Consider the following 26,770-nt stretch of genomic DNA (forward strand, 5'->3'; position numbering starts at 1 on the left):
GAAAATCAATATAGGCTGCAAAACATTTTATCTGCTATACTCGAGGAAATTTGATTGAAAACAAACGAATAAATGAAACGTTTGTTTCCGTATTCTACTACAGTCAAATAGCCACTGCGCTACCGTACTATTTTTGAAAAGAGACAAAGGCACGTGGCACACTCTGCTTCAACGTCGGATATTTTGGGACATATTTGCACCTGATATTTTTATGGTGTATAAATACTTGGAGTTTAAGTTTTTCAGAGAATAATCAAGAGTTTCTGATAAATCACCGTACAAGTTTAAAAGCTATCTGAAAGAATTCAACTTGTGTGCACATTTTATATCGAGATATTATTTCAATCTAGTGATTAATCTGTGCTACTCTATAGGTGAACATCATTGTAAAAGTGTTGTTGTAAATCTTTCAGAAAATTTTTCTGATCAGAGAGTTTATAAGATTGAATTGCTGGGAGCTCCAATCTAGAGAGTTACATCGGTTGCACTGGGTTTGTAAAAAAGGTTGTATAAATCAGAGAGTTTAATATTTTTTGTCAGTTTTAAAAAACATTTATTTTATTTTTATTAAATATTTTTAAAGAACTAATAGATAAATACAAACACAATAAATTTTTTTTTATCTAACTTATTTACATTTTTAATATTAACTTAAACTTTTAAGTTAAATTTCGTTAGTGCGACCAACACAAATTAAAAGAACTTAATTAAACTAAAATAAGTCTTCTTCTAAAATAGGGGTGCATGTAACAAATCAAAAATGTTTGTGAGCTTTTCGAGCCAGCTCGATAAATATTTGATTCATGTTTAAACTTATCGAACTCAACCGAATCGAACATGTTCGAATTTTTTCGAGCCGAGCTCGAACAAAAATTATTTTTTTAACGTTATTTTTGAAATACAATTTTTTTTAAAAAAATTAAAAATAAAAAAACCCATGGATAATCATGTCTATCATGACCCCACCCCGCTGTTAAAGAAAATTTTGAAATGTTCGAAAAAGTTCAAAATGTGTATATATATATATTTATTATATAATTATATTATATTAATTAAATATTAAGACTCGCGAATTATCGAACAAAATAATTTTAGCTCGAGCTCGGCTCGAAAAAAGTTCCATGCACATTTATTCTTGTAGGACGCTATTTATGGAAATCAACTTACTTTAATCTATAAAAGAAGAGTTCCGCGCACAAAAAAAAATAGAGTTTCAGACGACAACTCACAAAACATTCTTTGAAGAATTCCGGTCGAAGAGTTGAAGGTTTTTGAAGCCAAGTTTTGTAGATATCGTTACTACTTTTGTTTCTTCAAATTTAGGCTACCGGAGTTGCATCTATTTGTTTTACTCTGATTTATTTAGGATGTAAGTTTGATTTCTCAACTTGTTGAGAAATTTAAGATTTATTGATTTTTCGTAAAATCACTAGTATTACTTTATAAAACTGATTTAGACTTTTGTAACGATATTTAGCCTTAAGGCACCCGCACAAGTATTCTTTACTCGTGCACAATTTTTTATTGTATTATTTATGCATTTATTTTCGCTGCACTGTGTTGTCTATGATATTGTAACACCAAATACAACACTGACTGTTTTACATAACTAATCACATACACCTCATTGGTGGCGATCTGATCAATATATTGTTGAAGAAGTTGTTGCCTGAGAGTTGTAGTGGAGGAGGAGAAGATCTATGGAGTCGCGGGAGGAACTGGGAAAACAACACTTGCTGATGATGAAGAAAATATTTGAAATCAAGACGTGGATATGTGTTTGATAACAGGTAGCCAAAACGATCTTGGTTGGGGAAGGTCGATGCCATTGCAGCTTGGCCACACAGACAAATCATGATTTGGGCCATTATTACAACCCACGGAGGAGTAGTACCCTTCTGTAGGTTTGAAATTCCCCTTGGAAGTTGTAAACCGGAATTTGTATTTGAAACCCTGCTGCAAAGTATTAAGATCTAATCAAGAATGGTGCTCCGGGACAAGGAATGGAAAGGTTGCGGAGATAATGGGTAGCAAAATCAAGTTATAATGGGTAGTGCTCAGCCAAATACATAGCTTTTCATGGGGAAACACCTTTCTAGCATCGAGTTATAACGAGTTACACCCGAGTTGTTTCTCCTATTGCGCCATTTTTCCCAAGAGATGTAGATGAATTGAACTATTGGATGGCTCATGGATTTCTCTCCTTTTATGAGATGAGATTTCTTTAATGATCCAGCAATGCCTTAATGTTTCTTCCAAGATTTTGAAACGAGCATGTATATATATGGACAATCATACTATATTAAATTATATTATATGGAGCAAAATGTATGTGGGATTTAATGATTTGTATGTACTTGTACTTTAACATCAATAATAATAATAATAATATAATAACTAAAATTATATTTTCAACAGAATGAATAATATCATATCGTTATAATAAAAACAAAAGGATCTAGCTAAAATGATGATCATAATCGTTAATCTAAATTAAGGAAAGATAATCCATGCATCCTTATGCCGGAAAATTTAAACTCTCCAAACATGAGTGTGCAATAATCTTATACACAGCTGGAAACTTCTTATCTTCCAAAATTTGTTGTTTATCTAGACAATATGCGCAACACCGATGAGACAAGACATCGTAAAACACAAGCTCGTTTGTGCTTGTCAAACAGATTGGTGATATATGAAAAGGAAACCATGGACTATAATTCCCCGACCTTGGGTGTAATTCTTCGTTCCGGACTGTCGCTAACTTCATCCAACATTTACCTTTCAGCAACCATATCTTAACCATCTGTCTTTCACGTGCATATAAACATAAATTTCCACTCAAATTTGTCAAGAAAATGTCCTTATAACTTTCTTGCTCCAAATCCGCGGGTTCATTCAGTTTCTTTAACAAGTTATCTTTCGGATCAAAACATATTATTTCCTTACAACATGAGCTATCCTCAAACACCCAATAAACCAATCCGTCGGCACAAGTCCCATGTTGATACACGGTTCTTGCAAATTCGCTCCGTCTCTCAGCCAAAGTGTGTTTTTTTATGGAGTAAACTAAGTACTTACGGCCTGTTGATGTAACAGCAATAACTTTATAATCATCTTCATATTTATCAAAGCAAAGCCCATATCTCACACGAGCATAATTCCCCAAGGAAAAATAAAACGTCGAGTAATTTCTTGTAAAGGGATTAAATAACATATACATGAGCTTGCATGTTTTGCGACAAGAGGATAGGAATAGAAGTATTCCATCACAGCAGCATAAAAACTCCACAAGATCTAATTCTGTCAATGGAAATTGGACCACCGATTGCACGTAGGGCTCCTGGCCTTGAAACTTGATCAACTCATATGTTTTATGATCATCACGACATCTTGCTACGGCGTAGAAACTCTGGGAGTTTGAGATAATTGATTGGTTGGAATGAATTTTTGCGAATCCCGGGTCGTCGATGGTGGCTTTCCATGATTTACAGACGGCTTTCAATCGGAGAAGAGACTTAAGGGGTAGCCTTGAGAGTATGTTTAGTATGATATCACAAGGACAATGGGATGTATCATCTTCTATTGGTGGCTTTTTCATCATGCTGGAGAAAGAAGATTGTATAGATTTTTTTTTTAGGGTTCCTAGGTATTGTATTTATACTGAAAATAACTAGTCTCCTTCTCATTTTTTTTTCTTTCCAAAAGCCGCTTGTAGTTTTATTCTCATATTAGTTGTTGGTTTTGGACTGAAATCATATATATTTTTATTATTATCTTATTTGACAAAAATAAAATAATTTTTATTTGACTTTCCAAACTTTTTATACTTTTCCATATTAATTATTAGAAATTTTTATTTTATTTTTAAATATTTTATTGTTATCCATGTAATTAAATAATATTAAATTTTCACTTTTTTAAGTTTAAATTTTTAATATATTTTTATTTATATCATAAACTTTATCGATAATTATTAAATAAATTTAAATGTACGTACAACTCGATAGGGTACTTATCTCGTTATCTTTTCATTTTAAATTGGGAATAAATTTTATATCTAATGTAATTGTCCACACTGACTAGATTTCAGCATGCTATCTCGAGCAAAGAAATTTTAAAATACTTTCAAGTTTATCTAAATAAATTAAGAAAATTACCAACAATCAGCGAGAATCGAACATAATATCAGTTCAGCCTCAGCCTTAGCCATTAGGCTAAGGCCTCATCGGCTTAATTTGGAATATGAAGGGAACTCGAGTTTATTAGTTCGAAATAAATTCACCTAATTTAATTCAATTTGTAACCAAGTCCAGCAATATACATAACCGTCTAAATTATATAACATATAGGCATGCTTAACGGGGTAGATTTCAACCTAGCATATGGGTAATACCCCAATGATAGATCTAATGTTTCATGATTTGCCACGTCAATAATATATAATTAATTACGTCTATGTGTAAAAATACGAATAGTTGGATGCATGATTTGGATATTAACCATATGCTAGGATCTCATCTACCGCTTAACGGGGTCTTGCCTATACTACCCCATTCGGGTAGTGGCCGCTGGATGCAGCACATGAGCAGTGCCCATGTGCTGGCATAGACTGACCCAACTGACCATTACAATTAATTCATGAAAAAAAGGAAAATATTTTTTCTCCACTAACTTGTCTATTTTTGTTTGTTTTGGTCCATTAATTTTTGACATGTCAGTATTTTCGGGTACCATACCATTATTTTTCGATGTCATATCAGCATTTTCCGGTGCCACATCAGCAGTTGGACCAAAATAACTGAAAATTATAAGTTAGTGTGCCAAAACCAAATTTTAAAAAGTTAATTAACCAAAACAAAAAAATGAACAAGTTAGTGGACCAGAAAAACTATTTTCTTGAAAAAAAATATAAGAAAAAAATATTATGATTCCTAACTAATATGATATAACTATATTTTGAATATAGTACGTTGGAGCAATTAAGTTTTGGTGGAATAAAATGGAAAAACTGGCCTAAACTTGCGTGAGTAAAACAGATGGAGGATTGGGTTTTCGTAAAATCCACGAATATAATTTAGCTCTCTTGGCTAAGCAAGGCTGGAAATTATTGACAGACACTACATCTTTGGCATCTCGTGTTTTTCAAGTTCGCTACTATTCAGATGGACACTTCAATTCCTAGATGCAAAAATCGGAAACCCAGGTTATATTTGGAGGAGTACTATTATTCCACATGTGCAATATACAGCGTGTTATTTTTATGTAATTTATGGTAAAATTAGCAAGTATGGGTGTTTGAATAAATAATTAAAATACAAATAAAGTTTGAGTTTGGATGAAATGATTTGAAAACTATGGATTTAAATGTATCTTCATTGTTTATATAATTTACAAAAAAAAAAAAAATCAAATTCATTTTTATATGTATTTACACTATAATTGAGTTAATTATAACGGATTTCAAATCCTTAGAATATTTGAATCATTTGAAATCCATTTTGGCTAGAAGATGTTTGACGTAACTTATAAACTCTTTAAATTTTTTTGGAATTTTTTTTAAAAAATAGTTTATTAGTTTTTGAAATAAGTTGTTTCACGTCTTATAAGATGTTTTTTTTTACAAAAAAAGTTGCTCCATCCCTACTTTATTAGAAATGTCTTATTTTAATTTTTTACTTCCTCATATTATCCTTGTATATTTTGTTAAATGACATCCATCCATTTTTCACATTAACCTTAAAAAATTAACAGCCACCCATTTTTCACATTAACCTAAGATAAAAAAATAAATAAATTTAACTTTTAATATAAATATTTTTATTAAAATTCTAAAACTATTTTTGTATATATATATATATATATATATATATATATATAATTACTTACATTACCTTCAGATTATTATATCATTTTTGGTAATTTTGACAATAAAAAGATCTCATAATACCAAACACATCAATATTTTTGTTTAAAATAAATTCATCCAAACACTTTGATAACTTATTTTTTAAAATAAAATCTGGCAGCTTAAAAACTTCTAAAATAGCTTATAAGCTCTTATAACTTTTAAGTTTTTTTTAATAAGTTTAGTCAAACACTCTATAAAGTGAAAATAAGTAGGAGACTTATTATTATTATTATTCAATTTTTAAAGTTATTTAAAAATGAAAATAAATTCAAAATATATAGATTTCAAATGATCCAATCCAAATGCAACCTAAATTGATTCTAACCACACATTTAGAAAACAAAAAATTAAATAATTTAAAAATAATGAAGAACTTCATAACAATACTTGTCGTTGAATGTTTTCTAGTTCTTTTTTATTTTTTTAAGAAAGCTGCCCGTTGTGGCGGGGGTTAGGCGGCCCCTTACCTATTTATTCGAAAAAAAAGAAAGGTACACGAGTGGAGGACTAGGCCAATACCTCTTAGGAATTACAAATAATAACAAAAAAAATTTAACTAAAGTTCGACGAAACTCTGACATAAGGCAACCTCGCCATGTCCAATTGCAAATGCCCCTGAGCCGACCATTGATTTTTTCTTACAAGAGAATGGCTGTACCCTGCTGCATCCCCATGTTGGCTAATTCATTCGCCGCTGTGTTTGCCTCCCGATAAATATGAGACATGGATATAGGAAAGTTTAAGAGAATGCCTTGAATACTAGTCAGAGTGAGACCGAGTTCTCAACTAGTTCTGTCTACTTTGATGATAGCCAGAGCCACCAACGAATCCACCTCAATACTGTTTTTCAGGTACTGAGGGAGAGACAGTTGTATGCTAAGTTGAGCAAGTGTGACTTCTGGATTGACCGAGTTGTTTTTTTGGTCATGTGATTTTGCGAGATAGTGTTTCCGTTGATCCTAGCAAGACGGAGGCTATTTTGAACTGGTCGTGTCCGACGACAGTTTCAGAGATTCGCACTTTTCTTGGGATGGCAGGCTATTACTGTAGATTCGTTGAGAATTTTTCTCAGATTTCTAAGCCTTTGACGCAGTTGACGAAGAAAGATGTGTCTTTTGTCTGGACGTTAGAGTGCGAGAAGATTTTTCACGAGTTGCGTCGCCGTCTAACTACTGCTCCAGTATTAGCTTTACCATCTGGATCAGTAGGTTATGTTGTCTACACCGATGCTTCTCTCCAGGGATTTGGATGCGTGTTGACGCAGAGAGATCATGTGATTGTCTATGCCTCTAGGCAATTGAAAACTCATGAGGAGAACTACCCCGTACATGATCTAGAGTTTTCAGCCATTGTCTTTGATCTGAAGATATGGCGTCATTACTTGTACAGTGAGAGGTTTGAGATATTCATTGACCACAAGAATTTGAAGTATTTGTTCACTCGGGCTGAGTTGAACATGAGGCAGCAACGCTGGATGGATCTGCTGAAGGATTACGATTGCGAGATCAAGTAACATCCAGTTTCTTCTAATCCAGTTGCGGATGCTCTTAGCCACAAAGTTTATATGAGTTTCATTCGTACCAGCTCAGTTGCACGAGTGATAGAGGAATGTTGTTCCTTGGGGTACACCTTTTGTCATAAGAAGGAACAACAGGGAGTGCGCATTTCTTCTGTACTTTTTGAACCAGCCTTGTATACTCGTATATGTGAGTCATAGGCCGTTGATCCGAAGACGCAGAAGTTAGCCCAATTGGCACATGATGGGAGTACTTTTGGTTTTAATTTCTTGAATGATGGTATGTTATGTCTTTTCGGACGTGTGGTGGTTCCTGATGATTCCGCACTGGGAGAGTAAATTCTTACACAGGCTCATCGTGGTAGATTCTCGGTTCATCCAGGAAGCATGAAAATGTACAAGGATCTGCGTACGAGGTTTTGGTGGAAAGGAATGAAGCGCAACATTTATCAATTTGTGTCTCAATGTCTTGTATGTCAGCAAGTCAAGACAGAATTTCGACGACCCGGTGGATTGCTCCAAAGTTTAAAGATTCCTGAGTGGAAGTGGGAGCATGTGACGATGGATTTTGTCACCCACTTGCCTATGTATTCTAGGAATTGCGATGCTATTTGGGATGTTGTTCATCGATTGTCGAATTCCATGCATTTCTTGTCATATAATCGGGACTTTAATTTCGACAGGATGGCACGACTGTATGTGCAAGAGGTTGTTAGCCTGCATGGAATTTCTTTGAGCATCATCAGTGACCGAGATCCGAGGTTTACCTCTAGGTTTTGGGGTAGCTTTCAGCGAGCTCTTGGTACTACACTGAGTTTGAGTACAGCTTACCATCCAGATACTGACGAACAGACTGAGCGTACTATCCGTACCCTCGAAGATATGCTCCGAACTACAGTGATGGATTTTGGACCAACGTGGCATGACCATTTGGCATTGTTGGAGTTTGCTTATTATAACAGCTACCATCGCAGAATTGGCATGGAACCTTCTCCGCCTTCCACTTGAACTTTTTATAAGCATCTGTCTCCTTTTTACTGTCGATTCTCCTTCTCCGCCCCTCCATTGCGGCCTGTAGAATCCACAGACTCTCCCTTCCGTTTAGAATTCTCCTATTGATGTCAATAATCTCCATTGTCACCATTTTCAAGTGCAGTTCTTCCCGTCCCATCCACCCACAGGTGGCCCGCACCGCGAATAGGACCAGTTTCCCACTAGCATCAGCGGCCACGGTCGCGTAACATAGTTCTATGTCACCGTTCGCTAGAATCTGGGAGGCGACGGCCACGTGACTCGCGATGTTGACGGCCCGTTTGCTGTGGGGGTCGATAACGATCCAGCTTACTCTCAGGTGTTCGACTGCGAGGGACACGGTCGCGCTGTAATCCCCATCGTATTTCAACGGCGTCCGGATCCTCTCCGTTGGGTCCAAAGCGTTTAATGAGAAAGGATGGCTGAAGAAACGTTCCGTTACGGTTCCCGTTTGCAAGACTTTGGAGTGTGCAATAATCTTATACACAGCTGGAAACTTCTTATCTTCCAAAATTTGTTGTTTATCTAGACAATATGCGCAACACCGATGAGACAAGACATCGTAAAACACAAGCTCGTTTGTGCTTGTCAAACAGATTGGTGATATATGAAAAGGAAACCATGGACTATAATTCCCCGACCTTGGGTGTAATTCTTCGTTCCGGACTGTCGCTAACTTCATCCAACATTTACCTTTCAGCAACCATATCTTAACCATCTGTCTTTCACGTGCATATAAACATAAATTTCCACTCAAATTTGTCAAGAAAATGTCCTTATAACTTTCTTGCTCCAAATCCGCGGGTTCATTCAGTTTCTTTAACAAGTTATCTTTCGGATCAAAACATATTATTTCCTTACAACATGAGCTATCCTCAAACACCCAATAAACCAATCCGTCGGCACAAGTCCCATGTTGATACACGGTTCTTGCAAATTCGCTCCGTCTCTCAGCCAAAGTGTGTTTTTTTATGGAGTAAACTAAGTACTTACGGCCTGTTGATGTAACAGCAATAACTTTATAATCATCTTCATATTTATCAAAGCAAAGCCCATATCTCACACGAGCATAATTCCCCAAGGAAAAATAAAACGTCGAGTAATTTCTTGTAAAGGGATTAAATAACATATACATGAGCTTGCATGTTTTGCGACAAGAGGATAGGAATAGAAGTATTCCATCACAGCAGCATAAAAACTCCACAAGATCTAATTCTGTCAATGGAAATTGGACCACCGATTGCACGTAGGGCTCCTGGCCTTGAAACTTGATCAACTCATATGTTTTATGATCATCACGACATCTTGCTACGGCGTAGAAACTCTGGGAGTTTGAGATAATTGATTGGTTGGAATGAATTTTTGCGAATCCCGGGTCGTCGATGGTGGCTTTCCATGATTTACAGACGGCTTTCAATCGGAGAAGAGACTTAAGGGGTAGCCTTGAGAGTATGTTTAGTATGATATCACAAGGACAATGGGATGTATCATCTTCTATTGGTGGCTTTTTCATCATGCTGGAGAAAGAAGATTGTATAGATTTTTTTTTTAGGGTTCCTAGGTATTGTATTTATACTGAAAATAACTAGTCTCCTTCTCATTTTTTTTTTTCCAAAAGCCGCTTGTATTTTTATTCTCATATTAGTTGTTGGTTTTGGACTGAAATCATATATATTTTTATTATTATCTTATTTGACAAAAATAAAATAATTTTTATTTGACTTTCCAAACTTTTTATACTTTTCCATATTAATTATTAGAAATTTTTATTTTATTTTTAAATATTTTATTGTTATCCATGTAATTAAATAATATTAAATTTTCACTTTTTTAAGTTTAAATTTTTAATATATGTTTATTTATATCATAAACTTTATCGATAATTATTAAATAAATTTAAATGTACGTACAACTCGATAGGGTACTTATCTCGTTATCTTTTCATTTTAAATTGGGAATAAATTTTATATCTAATGTAATTGTCCACACTGACTAGATTTCAGCATGCTATCTCGAGCAAAGAAATTTTAAAATACTTTCAAGTTTATCTAAATAAATTAAGAAAATTACCAACAATCAGCGAGAATCGAACATAATATCAGTTCAGCCTCAGCCTTAGCCATTAGGCTAAGGCCTCATCGGCTTAATTTGGAATATGAAGGGAACTCGAGTTTATTAGTTCGAAATAAATTCACCTAATTTAATTCAATTTGTAACCAAGTCCAGCAATATACATAACCGTCTAAATTATATAACATATAGGCATGCTTAACGGGGTAGATTTCAACCTAGCATATGGGTAATACCCCAATGATAGATCTAATGTTTCATGATTTGCCACGTCAATAATATATAATTAATTACGTCTATGTGTAAAAATACGAATAGTTGGATGCATGATTTGGATATTAACCATATGCTAGGATCTCATCTACCGCTTAACGGGGTCTTGCCTATACTACCCCATTCGGGTAGTGGCCGCTGGATGCAGCACATGAGCAGTGCCCATGTGCTGGCATAGACTGACCCAACTGACCATTACAATTAATTCATGAAAAAAAGGAAAATATTTTTTCTCCACTAACTTGTCTATTTTTGTTTGTTTTGGTCCATTAATTTTTGACATGTCAGTATTTTCGGGTACCATACCATTATTTTTCGATGTCATATCAGCATTTTCCGGTGCCACATCAGCAGTTGGACCAAAATAACTGAAAATTATAAGTTAGTGTGCCAAAACCAAATTTTAAAAAGTTAATTAACCAAAACAAAAAAATGAACAAGTTAGTGGACCAGAAAAACTATTTTCTTGAAAAAAAATATAAGAAAAAAATATTATGATTCCTAACTAATATGATATAACTATATTTTGAATATAGTACGTTGGAGCAATTAAGTTTTGGTGGAATAAAATGGAAAAACTGGCCTAAACTTGCGTGAGTAAAACAGATGGAGGATTGGGTTTTCGTAAAATCCACGAATATAATTTAGCTCTCTTGGCTAAGCAAGGCTGGAAATTATTGACAGACACTACATCTTTGGCATCTCGTGTTTTTCAAGTTCGCTACTATTCAGATGGACACTTCAATTCCTAGATGCAAAAATCGGAAACCCAGGTTATATTTGGAGGAGTACTATTATTCCACATGTGCAATATACAGCGTGTTATTTTTATGTAATTTATGGTAAAATTAGCAAGTATGGGTGTTTGAATAAATAATTAAAATACAAATAAAGTTTGAGTTTGGATGAAATGATTTGAAAACTATGGATTTAAATGTATCTTCATTGTTTATATAATTTACAAAAAAAAAAAAAATCAAATTCATTTTTATATGTATTTACACTATAATTGAGTTAATTATAACGGATTTCAAATCCTTAGAATATTTGAATCATTTGAAATCCATTTTGGCTAGAAGATGTTTGACGTAACTTATAAACTCTTTAAATTTTTTTGGAATTTTTTTTAAAAAATAGTTTATTAGTTTTTGAAATAAGTTGTTTCACGTCTTATAAGATGTTTTTTTTTACAAAAAAAGTTGCTCCATCCCTACTTTATTAGAAATGTCTTATTTTAATTTTTTACTTCCTCATATTATCCTTGTATATTTTGTTAAATGACATCCATCCATTTTTCACATTAACCTTAAAAAATTAACAGCCACCCATTTTTCACATTAACCTAAGATAAAAAAATAAATAAATTTAACTTTTAATATAAATATTTTTATTAAAATTCTAAAACTATTTTTGTATATATATATATATATATATATATATATATAATTACTTACATTACCTTCAGATTATTATATCATTTTTGGTAATTTTGACAATAAAAAGATCTCATAATACCAAACACATCAATATTTTTGTTTAAAATAAATTCATCCAAACACTTTGATAACTTATTTTTTAAAATAAAATCTGGCAGCTTAAAAACTTCTAAAATAGCTTATAAGCTCTTATAACTTTTAAGTTTTTTTTAATAAGTTTAGTCAAACACTCTATAAAGTGAAAATAAGTAGGAGACTTATTATTATTATTATTCAATTTTTAAAGTTATTTAAAAATGAAAATAAATTCAAAATATATAGATTTCAAATGATCCAATCCAAATGCAACCTAAATTGATTCTAACCACACATTTAGAAAACAAAAAATTAAATAATTTAAAAATAATGAAGAACTTCATAACAATACTTGTCGTTGAATGTTTTCTAGTTCTTTTTTATTTTTTTAAGAAAGCTGCCCGTTGTGGCGGGGGTTAGGCGGCCCCTTACCTATTTATTCAAAAAAAAAGAAAGGTACACGAGTGGAGGACTAGGCCAATACCTCTTAGGAATTACAAATAATAACAAAAAAAATTTAACTAAAGTTCGACGAAACTCTGACATAAGGCAACCTCGCCATGTCCAATTGCAAATGCCCCTGAGCCGACCATTGATTTTTTCTTACAAGAGAATGGCTGTACCCTGCTGCATCCCCATGTTGGCTAATTCATTCGCCGCTGTGTTTGCCTCCCGATAAATATGAGACATGGATATAGGAAAGTTTAAGAGAATGCCTTGAATACTAGTCAGAGTGAGACCGAGTTCTCAACTAGTTCTGTCTACTTTGATGATAGCCAGAGCCACCAACGAATCCACCTCAATACTGTTTTTCAGGTACTGAGGGAGAGACAGTTGTATGCTAAGTTGAGCAAGTGTGACTTCTGGATTGACCGAGTTGTTTTTTTGGTCATGTGATTTTGCGAGATAGTGTTTCCGTTGATCCTAGCAAGACGGAGGCTATTTTGAACTGGTCGTGTCCGACGACAGTTTCAGAGATTCGCACTTTTCTTGGGATGGCAGGCTATTACTGTAGATTCGTTGAGAATTTTTCTCAGATTTCTAAGCCTTTGACGCAGTTGACGAAGAAAGATGTGTCTTTTGTCTGGACGTTAGAGTGCGAGAAGATTTTTCACGAGTTGCGTCGCCGTCTAACTACTGCTCCAGTATTAGCTTTACCATCTGGATCAGTAGGTTATGTTGTCTACACCGATGCTTCTCTCCAGGGATTTGGATGCGTGTTGACGCAGAGAGATCATGTGATTGTCTATGCCTCTAGGCAATTGAAAACTCATGAGGAGAACTACCCCGTACATGATCTAGAGTTTTCAGCCATTGTCTTTGATCTGAAGATATGACGTCATTACTTGTACAGTGAGAGGTTTGAGATATTCATTGACCACAAGAATTTGAAGTATTTGTTCACTCGGGCTGAGTTGAACATGAGGCAGCAACGCTGGATGGATCTGCTGAAGGATTACGATTGCGAGATCAAGTAACATCCAGTTTCTTCTAATCCAGTTGCGGATGCTCTTAGCCACAAAGTTTATATGAGTTTCATTCGTACCAGCTCAGTTGCACGAGTGATAGAGGAATGTTGTTCCTTGGGGTACACCTTTTGTCATAAGAAGGAACAACAGGGAGTGCGCATTTCTTCTGTACTTTTTGAACCAGCCTTGTATACTCGTATATGTGAGTCATAGGCCGTTGATCCGAAGACGCAGAAGTTAGCCCAATTGGCACATGATGGGAGTACTTTTGGTTTTAATTTCTTGAATGATGGTATGTTATGTCTTTTCGGACGTGTGGTGGTTCCTGATGATTCCGCACTGGGAGAGTAAATTCTTACACAGGCTCATCGTGGTAGATTCTCGGTTCATCCAGGAAGCATGAAAATGTACAAGGATCTGCGTACGAGGTTTTGGTGGAAAGGAATGAAGCGCAACATTTATCAATTTGTGTCTCAATGTCTTGTATGTCAGCAAGTCAAGACAGAATTTCGACGACCCGGTGGATTGCTCCAAAGTTTAAAGATTCCTGAGTGGAAGTGGGAGCATGTGACGATGGATTTTGTCACCCACTTGCCTATGTATTCTAGGAATTGCGATGCTATTTGGGATGTTGTTCATCGATTGTCGAATTCCATGCATTTCTTGTCATATAATCGGGACTTTAATTTCGACAGGATGGCACGACTGTATGTGCAAGAGGTTGTTAGCCTGCATGGAATTTCTTTGAGCATCATCAGTGACCGAGATCCGAGGTTTACCTCTAGGTTTTGGGGTAGCTTTCAGCGAGCTCTTGGTACTACACTGATTTTGAGTACAGCTTACCATCCAGATACTGACGAACAGACTGAGCGTACTATCCGTACCCTCGAAGATATGCTCCGAACTACAGTGATGGATTTTGGACCAACGTGGCATGACCATTTGGCATTGTTGGAGTTTGCTTATTATAACAGCTACCATCGCAGAATTGGCATGGAACCTTTCGAGGCCTTGGACGCCGCTGTCGTATGCCTTTGTTTTGGGATGAAGTTGGTGAGCGTCAAGTTGAGGGTCCACGGCTGATTTAGCATATGGTCGATGCAGTGGAGTTGATCCATAAGAGGATTAAGGCTGCCCAGGATCGACAGGCAAGCTACGCTAATACTCACCATAAACCATTGAAATTTGAGGTAGGAGAACATGTGTTTTTGCAAGTATCACCTTTCCGGAAGATGATGAGATTTGGTCTCAAGGGCAAGTTGTCTCCAAGGTTCATAGGTCCATTCGAGATTCTTGAGAAGGTTGGGGACATGGCTTATCATCTAGCTTTGCCACCTTATCTTTTCGGCATTCATTATGTGTTCCACGTATCCTTGCTGAGACAGTACGTGGCAGACGAGCCACACATATTGCATTCGACTGAGGTACAATTGGACCAGGATCTGTCCTATGTGGAAAGACCCCTCAGGATTCTTGACAAGAGGGACATGGTGCTTCGCAACAAACGCATACCATTAGTAATGGTGTAGTGGCAATGTAGAGGAATAGAGGAAGCAACTTGGGAGTAGAGCCGGATGCGAGTTGAGCATCCAAAGTTGTTCTGATTTTGTACCTTTCTTATGTAAGAAAGATTTGTACCTTGTAATGTTCAGCTGTTATAAAGAACATTTGATTTGCTGAGTTTTTCTCAAGACTTAAATTTCGGGGACGAATTCTCTTAAGTGGGGGAGAATGTAGTGACCAGTACATAAAATAAGGTGATTAAGGGAAGTTAATCACAATTTGTAAATTAAATAGAGATTATTCAGTTCAGAAGCTCCGATAGAGAGTTCGGAAGCTCTGATAGAGAGATCGGAAGCTCCGATCTAGGTTCGGAGGCTCTGAACGTCGCCCGAGGACAATCGTCATGCGTGAGGTCAGCATTGATAATGTCAGACGATTGAGAGTTCCAAAGAGGGATCGGAAGCTCCGATAGGGTGTCGACAACCAGCCAGATGTTGACAAGTAGTTGGTTGGGAGGGATCGAAAGTGCAAGATTGGAAGCTCCGATCGGATCGGAAGCTCTGATCGTGCGATCGGAGGTTCCGATCATCATCTATATAAGGGGGTGCCGAGGCTTATTTGTGAGGTGCATCAAGTTCCTTTCTACTCTCTTCTTCTTAGTCCTTTTAGGCTTTCTAGGCATTCTAATGACAAGCCAGAAGTGGATAGGCATTTGTAGAGTCATAGCGGAGCTGTGACCTAGTTGTGAGGCTTTCGACAGCAGAGGGCTGACGACGGACGCATGTATAACTTTTGCTTCCTAAAAATATTTAGAAGTATGGAATAAGTTAGTTAAAGCTTTTAGAGCTTATTTAGTGATTCTTGGGTAATTGCATTGTAGGCGCAGTTAGCGTGGTCTTGTAGGAGTGGGATCTAGACCGGTGTGCTAAGATTTGGCCTGCAGTGTTAGAGGTACGTAAGTACTGACCGAGATAGTCGGGATGATATATATGTTTATATGTTGCATTTGTACGTGCTATATGCTTATCGTGTTTTACTGCTTTAGAACATGCATGATTTTTTTATACTGCATCTCATGAGAGGTGAGTCGTGACAGTTTCCATAGGGAGCTCGTATCTCATTATGGACTCGAGTCAGGTATTAACAGTTTTCATATGAGGCTTGTGTCCTATTGTGGATTCGGGTCAGGATTTGGGGAGGCTCAGCACCTGGTTTTGCTATCACTAGGCGCGACCACAGCGGTGGAGTAGATGCTATAGTGATAGGGTGAATATACGAGTACCCCCGCGGAGTCGCTCTTTGGCAAGGTGTAGCGTAGTCGCTCACGCCCCTGTGTTTAGTGTTCTTAAGATACCTTGTGGCGGGGCAGGTTTGAGGCTGGATGGTTTCGGCGGCTCGCAGCAGGATTGAGATCTTTGTTTGAGTAGGTTTAGAGGGTAGGGATTGATACCCTAAAATTTGATATGGTTGTTTAAGAGTATTTATACACTTTTTACTGTCGTCGATTGTATTCTGCCGAATATTTTGTATTTAAATTATCCACCCTTTTCGCTTTAATTATTTAATGCATGCACTAATAACTCTTATTAGGTAGTGGATCCAGGTAGATTCATTACAGAGAGAAGTTCTTTAAACTCAGGGGGAGTTTATATTTACTATTTCTTGTGCTATGTTTTGTCTAGAAAGCAAAAAGAGGAAGATTGAAAGGAATTTTAATTCCTTGAAATTCTCGGTCTTAACTATATTGCATATTATTTGATTTTGCTTTTTAGACAAGTTAGTAGATTTGGTAAATATTCTATGATCAATTCAAAAATTAGATGAAATATATTTACCATGATCAAATATATCTTGATAAGGAAAATCTTAGATATATTCCTATATGATATTATCAAGATATGATTTGATATGATTGATATAGTTTTATCCCTACTTAAAAATATTTCATTATTCTTGTAGGACTCTATCTATGGAAATCAAATTACTTTGACTCTAATCTGTAAAAGAAGAGTTCCACGCACAAAAAAAAATAGAGCTTCACACGACAACTCACAAAGCATTCTTTGAAGAATTTCGGTTGAAGAGTTGAAGGTTTTTGAAGCCAAGTTTTGTAGACATGATTACTACTGTCCTCGTGTTGCCATTAGTGTTGAAGACATTAGAGACAACACTGTGAAAATAGTGTTGATCGAAGATATTTTTTGTTTCTTAAAATTTAGGCTACGTGAGTTGCATCTATTTGTTTTACTCTGATTTATTTAGGATGTAAGTTTGATTTCTCAACTTGTTGAGAAATTTAGGATTTATTGATTTTCGTAAAATCATTAGTATTACTATGTAAAACTGATTTACAGTTTTCTAGCGATATTTAGCCATAAGGCACCCGCACGAATATTCTTTACTCATGCACAATTTTTTATTGTATTATTTACGCATTTATTTTTGCTGCACTGTGTTGTCTCTGGTGTTGTAACACCAAATACAACAATGACTGTTACATAACTAATCATATACAACTCTTTTTTCATACTCCACCAACTTGGACATCCCCTTGGGGACGATCTGATCAATATATTGATGAAGAAGTTGTTGCCTGAGAGTTGTAGTGGAGGAGGAGAAGATCGATGGAGTCTCGGGAGGAACTGGAAAAACAACACTTGCTGACGATGAAGGAAATATTTGAAATCAAGATGTGGATATGTGTTTGATAACATCAAGATAGCCAAAACGATCTTGGTTGGGGAAGTTCGATGCCATTGTAGTTGTGTGGCCAAGAATTTGCCACACAGAAAAATCATGATTTGGGCCATTATTACAACCCACGGAGGAGGAGTACCCTTCTGTATGTTCGAAATTCCCCTTGGAAGTTGCACTACAAGAAAAAAGATGAAAGACAACGCTTTTTCCGCGTTGTTAATGTCATCGAAAAAGTGTTGCCGTAGCCAGTGATTTAAAAGACCACGCTCAATGACAACGTGAAAAAAGCGTTGTCGTTTTGGGCAAAGACAACGCATAAAAAGTGTTGTCGTTTTTGGAAAAGACAATGCGTTAAAAACGTTGTCGTTTTTGGTAAAGACAACGCATAAAAAACGTTGTCGTTTCTGATAAAGACAACGCTTAAAAAGCATTGTCGTTTCATAAAAAAATGTTGTCGTTTTTGGTAAAGACAACACATAAAAAAGCGTTGTCTTTTTTAAATAAAAAACAAAAAAAATTAAATCACAAATTTTCAATATTATAAATCACTCAAAATTCAAAAATTTCTAAAATAAAATATAATATACATTTTTTCAATATTATATATCATTCAAATATAAAAAATAATCGAATTTTAAATTCATGAACACTAGTAAAAATATATTTATTAATCTTGAAAAACTTTGATTCTTCACTTCAACACATGTTAGCATCCCGAGATTTCATAAAAGCCGCAACAATATCTTTTCCTTTAATTTGTATCTCCATATTGTAAATTATTAAAATAAAAACAAACATAAAACAAATATGAATAAATTAAAAAGTCGAGCTTTCATAAAAATCGCAACAATCTCTTTTCCTTTAACATACATGGTACCCACAAAAGTTCAAAAAAAATAATAATAAAAAGTAATCGTGCTTGCAAGAAAGAAAAGCTAATATAATTAACATTTAAACCAAAATAAAACTCATGTAATATTTCGAGCCATGCCACAGCCAAGTACAGGAATGCCACCACTTGTTTGAAGGAGTTTATTCCAAAGAAATTCTGAAAAAGAACCGTTCCCCGCAACCGATCGAACTGCAAATTCTATCGATTTCTTTATCTTATAATCACGGTAACTGTTAGCAACATCACCAAAATTAGAGATTACTCTCACTTCACATTAGCACGTTAGTCATACCAGTAAGGGAAATTAGCAAGCCTAAGCTCGCTACAAGGAAATCATCAATCCTCAAGATAGATCTACTGATTTAATTAATCCCACTACACAAATTTGTTCTTGAAAATCAATTATAAGAAAACATCTGTCAAAGAAATCTATGCGTGATAATGCAAAAGACCATCACTACCAAATTTCACACATCAAGCGAGAACAATAACTCTATTATCACATTGACATAGGAAACAATTGAAACAACTATTCCCTTACACAACTTAAAGACAATAAAAAATCAATGCTCACTGCAAAAAAGGGAAAACTAACAAAATCTAACCTCGATTATTGTCCCCCCACCCCAACTAAAAAAAATAACAATTTAAGCAGCAAAACCCACCACAAAAACAAGCCAAGAGATGAAGGAAACACTCACCAAAAAAGCTTACAACTTTTTCCAGGGAAAAAAAACAGATTATGAAACTTACAACCACAGTTGCTGATAGAAGGAGCAGAAACACTGCACGCAACGGGCAAAGTCGATGCCTTGGTGACATATATATAGCACTAATACTGACAAACAAGGGTAAAAAGCCAAAAATAAAATATTCACTAAGTAACCCCAAACCGTTTCTCACCGATGGAAGACGTCGCCCACCATCTATACTGAATAATTCACTTGCTTGAGTTCTTTAAGGAAAAGGATTAGCTGGAGAAGCATTCTCTCTTTTTCTACTGATTGACTTCCTCTGTAAATCTTTCATATCACTAAACTTTACTCTGTTTTGTGATGTTTTTGACAAGGAAGCAAGTGAATCACAAACAGATCTCTCATTCTCCACATGATGATGACATATGCTCTGGCTTTTGTATTGATGCAGTTAAAAAATGATTTAATTGGGAACCAAAAGGAAATGACAATCATGTTCAGTCCATGCTATATGACAATTGACATATATCTCAAGATCACCAAAACATGTGAAGAAGAGTAATTGATGATTTTACATGATGTGTACGCAGAAGTTACTAGTATACTGGTAAATATCTAAATTTCCGCATCTTGTAGCATAAGGTGTTCATCATTTTGGTAATGCGCATGTAGGCTTTTGACAAAATTTAAAATAAAGAGTAGTGAGCACCAATAGCATTCATATCAAACTATGATGAAGAACCAAATCAATAGTTAATAAATTCAACAAAGACAGTAGAAGAAAGTACATACATAATGGGTGTGACGATTTTTTATAGCTTAGACTTTTTGACTATGAAGCTAAATACATGTCTAATAAGTATCTACTAACTTTATAAAAAAACAAGAATGATGCAACACAAAATATGAAAATTAAAATCTCCGCATCATATGAATGGCAGCTCACTGCCCTTGGAAGTTCAGATGCAAACAAATAGGCCAACTTGAATAAATGCATTCTTGTACAGATTCAACAAGATTGGTTTTAACAAATTGATTTAAGTTAGAAAACATCAATCTGATTCCCTATGTAATGGACCTTATAAATTAATTTGTGCTCCCACTCCTAGTAGCAATGTTCATTGGCAAAACATATAGAATGCAAATCAATTCCAAGTTTGAAAGATGCAACTTGAAAAAATACTTTTAATTTAAACCAGCTAAGCATTCCTCTCCTCTGGTTGCTTCTATAATCTCTTACAAACTCTTCATGATTTGGGACATCAATTCTTCCATCTGAATAAAAGTCAAATCCAATACATCCAGCATCATAATCAATCATGTAATCTCGTTTTCTATCTGGCAAGTAGGCCAACTACACATTAACAAAAGCAATCAGCTAGCATACACCTTCGAGTCAAAATATTTGATCTCTAAAAGACTAAAACAATACAAAACAAGTTATCAGCGCTAGATAAACCTATTATCTCATGGACACCTATAAAGACATGATTATAATACCTCATCGTCCCCAAATGAGTGCCTCCGCCAGTGGCTGGGCTTTTCATGGATATTAGGTTGGACATCATTTTTTGTAGAAACCAAAATTAACATGGTTAGTCTCTGAATTTTTCCCATTAAAGCTGTTTTTGCTTGATCTTCCTCCTCCAATCTTGATTGTAACTTCCCCTGCCCTGCCTCTAACTGTAAAATAAATAGGTATATCAGAGTAAAACACTATGTTATTTGGGGATATGTCGATGCCACCCTGAGGATAGTACCTTCAGGGTGGCGTGTCAGTTTATTATTGGCCACTCATGTGGGACCCACACATGGGTCCCACAAAAGTGACCAATAAAAAACTGACACGATGCTACCCTGAGTGTACCCTCAGGGTAGCATCGAATTTTCCGTTATTTGGCTATAGGTTGTTTACTCTAGTAGCCAGGTTTTTGTCAGATAGATTTTTAATGTTATTTACTCTAGTAATGTTATTCTTATTTTGAAAAATGAGCAACATTTTTTAAAATGTAAACAAACAAGGCCTCATCATTTTACTCATGAACTACACATAACGTGTCATCTTGAAAAACATAATTTTTCCAGCCAATCCAAATTTTTTCACATAATGATGATAGTTGTAAAATTTTTTTAAAGTAGCTTCATAATTTGAATTATTTTAAATAAAAATAATAAAAATTTAAAAAATCATTATTCTTCATGTTTCGATTTTACAAATTTAATTTCGAGATTTTTTAGAAACAACAATGAGCTTATTTGACTTCAGATGAATAAATGTTAATCTTCTTAATTAAAATACACAAAATTATAAGAATCAAACTCACGAATAATCTGGAGTTGAAATATTAACAAGAAGTACCGAGAAATCGAGATAATATATTGAGCAAAACCAAAAATATACATACAAGAACCAAGTCAATAGAAATCATTGTTGGAATAATTGGACTATTATGTATTGGGCTTTTCCATTTGTGTGTATGGAAATTGGGCTTGTGAGTATGTGGATGGTTATGTGTGGAATATTAATTGTCCCACACTGGAATATTAAGCTGGAATGGGAGAGCTTATATTGTGTTACACTTTGAGAATGTGTAAGAATAATTGGTCAAGAGGCTCTTTTTTGCGCGCACCCCGTGCACGCCTGCATAGAGGGGATGAAAATTTTGGGTCCGATTTGAACTGAAAATGGCTTGACTTGTGTGCAAGCGTACGTGCACGACCCGGGTACGTCAAATGTCGGACTGATCAAGGCAAAAGTTACTTGCCAGAGCTAGCTACGTTTTGTTGCCTTGCCTGACCATCCAACAATTAATGCTGATGTGACCACCCAGCTGCTCCTCTGACCAAAACTGTCGGTCATTGCCCTGGGTTGCCCAAGTGCCTATATTTTGAAGGCAATGCTGCATTCAGTCAATACAATATAGACAATCTCTTTCACAATATTTTTTCCTCGGGTTCGTTGCATGTACTACCTTCTACATGCTACTGCTCAGCTTCGTCTTCTGCTTCTCTTCGTTGTTCACTTTCAAGCTTTCATCCGATAACGTTCAGATACAAGTTCAGTTTTCTAGTGTGTTGCTCTCCGGCCACACGGTACTTTAGTTGTATCCTGGGAGACAGACGTCCGTTGTTATACTCCAAGCACATCCGGGAGTGGACGAATTTGTTTTAAGGAAACTGTCCTTTGTACAGGCCTCGGTTTCCTTTCGATTTTTCCTAGCTGATTTCCTCACTGTTCACTACTTTCTCGGCTACTGTTGCTTCGGTTTGTAACATTTGATACAAAAATCTTAAAACATATTTCTTTACCTTCTTTGTTAGGTTACGTTAATCAAGCTCGTTATGGATGCTTATTCCACTCACTCAAATGTTCCAAAGGTCGCTGCTCCTACTGCTGCGTTGAATCTAAGCCATGCTCATAGGCCGGAGAAATTCAAAGGCTTGAATTTCAAAAAAATGTTGTTCTATCTTACCACCTTGAATCTAGCAAAGTTCCTCTCTGAGGATGCTCCCAAATCTGTTGAGGGATATGTGCATACTACTAGTGTTGTTGAAGCATGACACCATTCAGATTTCTTGTGTAGAAATTATATTATGAATGGTTTGGCTGATTCCATATACAACGTGTATAGTGAGAAAAAGACGGCCCGAGAACTGTGGGAGTCTTTGGATCAGAAATATAAAACCGAAGATGTCGGGGCTAAGAAGTTTATTGTTGGAAGATTTTTGGACTACAAGATTATCGACTCTAAATCAGTGATCAGTCAAGTTCAAGAACTCCAAGTGATCTTGCATGATATACATGCTGAGGGCATTGTGCTAAGTGAAAACTTCCAAGTGGAAGCTATTATCGAGAAGTTGCCTCCGGCTTGGAATGATTTCAAGAATTATTTGAAGCACAAATGAAAGGAGATGAATGTTGAAGAGCTCATTGTTAGAATTCGTATCGAGGAAGACAACAAGAGTTCTGAAAGACGATTGTATTCTCCAAATGCTGCTAAAGCTAATGTTGTTGAGCAAAAGAAAAGCTCAAAGTCAAAGAGGTTTGCTGGTGGAGGCTCCAAGTTGGGCCCAAAGAAAGATATGTTCAAAAAGAAGTTTCTTAGAAAGTGCTATTATTGTGGCAGTCCGGGCCACAAGTATTCGGAATGCAAAAAGCCTAAAAGAAACCGCGAAGCAAATCTCATGGAGGACATATCTAAAGAGGTTTCAAACATGGACCTCTGTGCTGTCATTTATGAAGTGAATCTAGTTGGATCAAATCCAAGAGAGTGGTGGATAGACACTGGTGCCACCCGTCATGTTTGCTAAGACAAAGAAATGTTTGCAACTATAGCTGAATCTGAAAATGGTGATAAGCTTTTTATGGGGAATTCTGCTACCTATGATATCAAAGGACAAGGAAAAGTGATCTTGAAAATGACTTCTGGGAAAGAATTGACTCTCAACAATGTGTTGTATGTGCCGAAGGTTCGAAAGAATCTGGTGTCCGGATCGCTTTTAAGCAAGCATGGTTTTTGCATTGTCTTCGAGTCAGTTAAGGTTTTTTTGTCTAAGAATGGAATGTTTGTTGGCAAAGGTTATGTAAGCAATGATTTGTTCAAGCTTAATGTAATGGCTATTAAGCCCGTTATTAATAAAATAAAATCTTCTGCTTACTTGCTTGAGTCTTCCAATTTGTGGCATGGTAGACTAGGACATGTTAATTATGATACGATTCGTAGATTAATTAACTTAAAGAGAATTCCAACATTCCAAATCAATACATAACAAAAATGTGAAACGTATCATCTTTTAAATCCATTGAAAAAAATAATGGACTCTTTGATTTAATTCACACTAATATATGTTATTTAAAAGAAGTGAAAACATGTGGCGAAAATAAATACTTCATTAATTTTGTTGATGATAGCACAAAATATTTTTTCGTGTATCTTCTTAAAAGTAAAGATGAAGTCATTGAAAAATTTGTCCACTACAAAAGTGAAGTTGAAAACCAACTTAGCAAGAAAATTAAGGTGCTAAGAAGTGATTGAGGAGGAGGGTATGAATCACTATTTGCTGAGTTTTGTACTCAACATAGTATCAGACACGAAAGAACTGCATCTTATTCTCCTCAACAAAATGGGGTTACAGAGAGAAAAAATCGCACTTTGAAAGAAATTATGAATGCACTGTTATTGTGAGACCTCGATTCTAATCGGCTAATAACAAATAATCAATAATTAAACATCATCAATGAAAAGCCAAAAGAAAAGAAATAATTTTTTTTTTGAATGAATAGTGCCGCACTCGATCGCACGAACTCGTGCGATCGAGCGCACTACAAAAGTGCAAAGTTCTAGTGAATAGTGCTGCGCTCGATCGCACGAACTCGTGGGATCGAGTGCACCAATTTCTGCGAAGTTGCTGCCTCAACAATTTAAGGGCCGCGCTCGATCCTACGAACTCGTGAGATCGAGCGTGCCCTCAGCCCAGAAAACAAAAGAACAGAGCAGGCTTTCAACAAATCAAACACCAATCAAATCTTTAATCTAAAACATGCATCAACACATCCATCATGCATCTTTTATTACAAGGTAGTTCTAAAATTATTCATCCATCCAAACTAATAGAACATGCTTCCAATCTAAGTTTACAATCCAAAATACAAATAGAGTTCGATTACATATTTGAATTCTATAACACCAAGACCTCACTCTATCAACTCGACCACCTAGCCATGCGATCACTGACTCGGTCCTGCCCCACCTGTCGCCAAGCACACATACAAAGACAAGACAATAGCCGGATAATCCGGTGAGAATAATATTTCCAGTAAAAGAGACTAACAAGCAATCTCACATAAAACAAATCACTACATAGTATACATCAATTCCACATCAGATATCAACTCAACATAAACAAAAGAAATCCATCCAAATGCGGAATTAAAATGATATGCATGACTTTAAAATCCGGGATTATCAAGTCTGGATAATCAAAGGTAATCTGGTTATTCTCTTCTTCTGATTGGGATCCCGAGGACAAAATATACACCAATCACACTGACTCTCCCTTCGGGGTGGATAATGCATATTTCAATCCTCTAGACTCTGCAGCAACTATAGAGGGTTACGTTGGTTGACCGGCTATTTCGGTATGAATAAAATTCTACTGGCAAGCGAACCAGGTCAAATTATAATAAAGTGGACAACGGTCCAGATGTCGAACCCACAGGGACTGTAAAAATATGATTACCAAAATATATTTATTTTTACTAAATCTAGGCTAATTAAAAAGAGCGATTTCAGGTTTTTAAACTAATAACTAAAATTGCAATAAAACTCAACTTAATTAAAATAAAGCTGGAATATTTTGGATTACTTAAAATTTGGGAAAAACTTCGATTAAGGACACACGTAGGTACCAGACAATTCACACAACAAGCAATCTATCTAAGATATCAGACTTAATTATAATTTACGGGAATTTTCCTAAATTGTTCGAAAGACTATTTCTAGAACAATCAAACCTATTCAAATTTGACGGATTAATATTTCATAATTCTAATCAAATCCAAATGCATAAACACTGTGAAAATTCAGTAAACACCTAAACCGCATAATGAAACCGAATTCTATTTCTAGTCAGTTTTACACTATGTTGAAAACCAAAGTGATCGAATTCGAAACCTCCTCTGTACAAATTGGAATCGATTAACAAGCAAACAAATAACTGGCCAAGAAATTTGTAAGGCAAAGATAAATCTGATAATCAATAAACTCAATTAAGTCTGAAAATCTCAAATAAATAAATCAAGTTTTTACATAAACTGTCTGGCCCAATCACATGGCCTTGATCGAAATAAAGAAAAACTACTCACAATTCATAATTCAAAACCAAGTTTTAATCATGAATTGACAAATAAAATAAAATAAAATAAAAGAGAAGAGAAAAATCTCCCAATCCTGTGCCGTAGCCGCCTCTCCCAAAAGATCAAAAGTCCGGAAAAAGAGCATAAAAATTCTATTTATAGGGCCGCGCCAAGTGGAATCCAATTCAAACTAAAAATCTCGAAACTTAGGTCATGCGGACACGCGCGCGCGCGTAGTGTTAAAAAAACAGCGAATTCTCAATCAACTCGCGCGCGCGCGCGAAGGAGCTCGCGCGCGCACGCCTTCCCTGTAAGCTCTCTGGTCATCCATTCTGCGCACGCGCGAGA

At 35.6% G+C, this 26,770-nt stretch overlaps 1 protein-coding gene across 1 annotated transcript; it reads left to right on the plus strand.

Moving 5' to 3' along the window:
- The first annotated feature begins 13,305 nt into the window (after positions 1-13,305).
- LOC140874346 (uncharacterized) lies at positions 13,306-14,862 on the plus strand. Its single transcript, XM_073277631.1, has 3 exons — positions 13,306-13,599; positions 14,272-14,336; positions 14,475-14,862. The coding sequence occupies exons 1-3, from the start codon at positions 13,306-13,308 to the stop codon at positions 14,860-14,862; spliced, it is 747 nt and encodes a 248-aa protein (XP_073133732.1).
- Positions 14,863-26,770: the final 11,908 nt, after the last annotated feature.

Source organism: Henckelia pumila, chromosome 1 (assembly GCF_033568475.1).
Source record: "Henckelia pumila isolate YLH828 chromosome 1, ASM3356847v2, whole genome shotgun sequence".
Taxonomy (NCBI): Eukaryota; Viridiplantae; Streptophyta; class Magnoliopsida; order Lamiales; family Gesneriaceae; genus Henckelia; species Henckelia pumila.

What these genes read in the sequence shown, in the direction of transcription:
- LOC140874346 (XM_073277631.1), top strand. Translation starts at nt 13,306, where the DNA reads ATGGCAGGCTATTACTGTAGATTCGTTGAGAATTTTTCTCAGATTTCT. An exon ending in CTCATGAGGAGAACTACCCC is followed by an intron (nt 13,600 to 14,271) that starts GTACATGATCTA and finishes CTTGTATGTCAG; the next exon opens with CAAGTCAAGACAGAATTTCG. An exon ending in TTAAAGATTCCTGAGTGGAA is followed by an intron (nt 14,337 to 14,474) that starts GTGGGAGCATGT and finishes TAATTTCGACAG; the next exon opens with GATGGCACGACTGTATGTGC.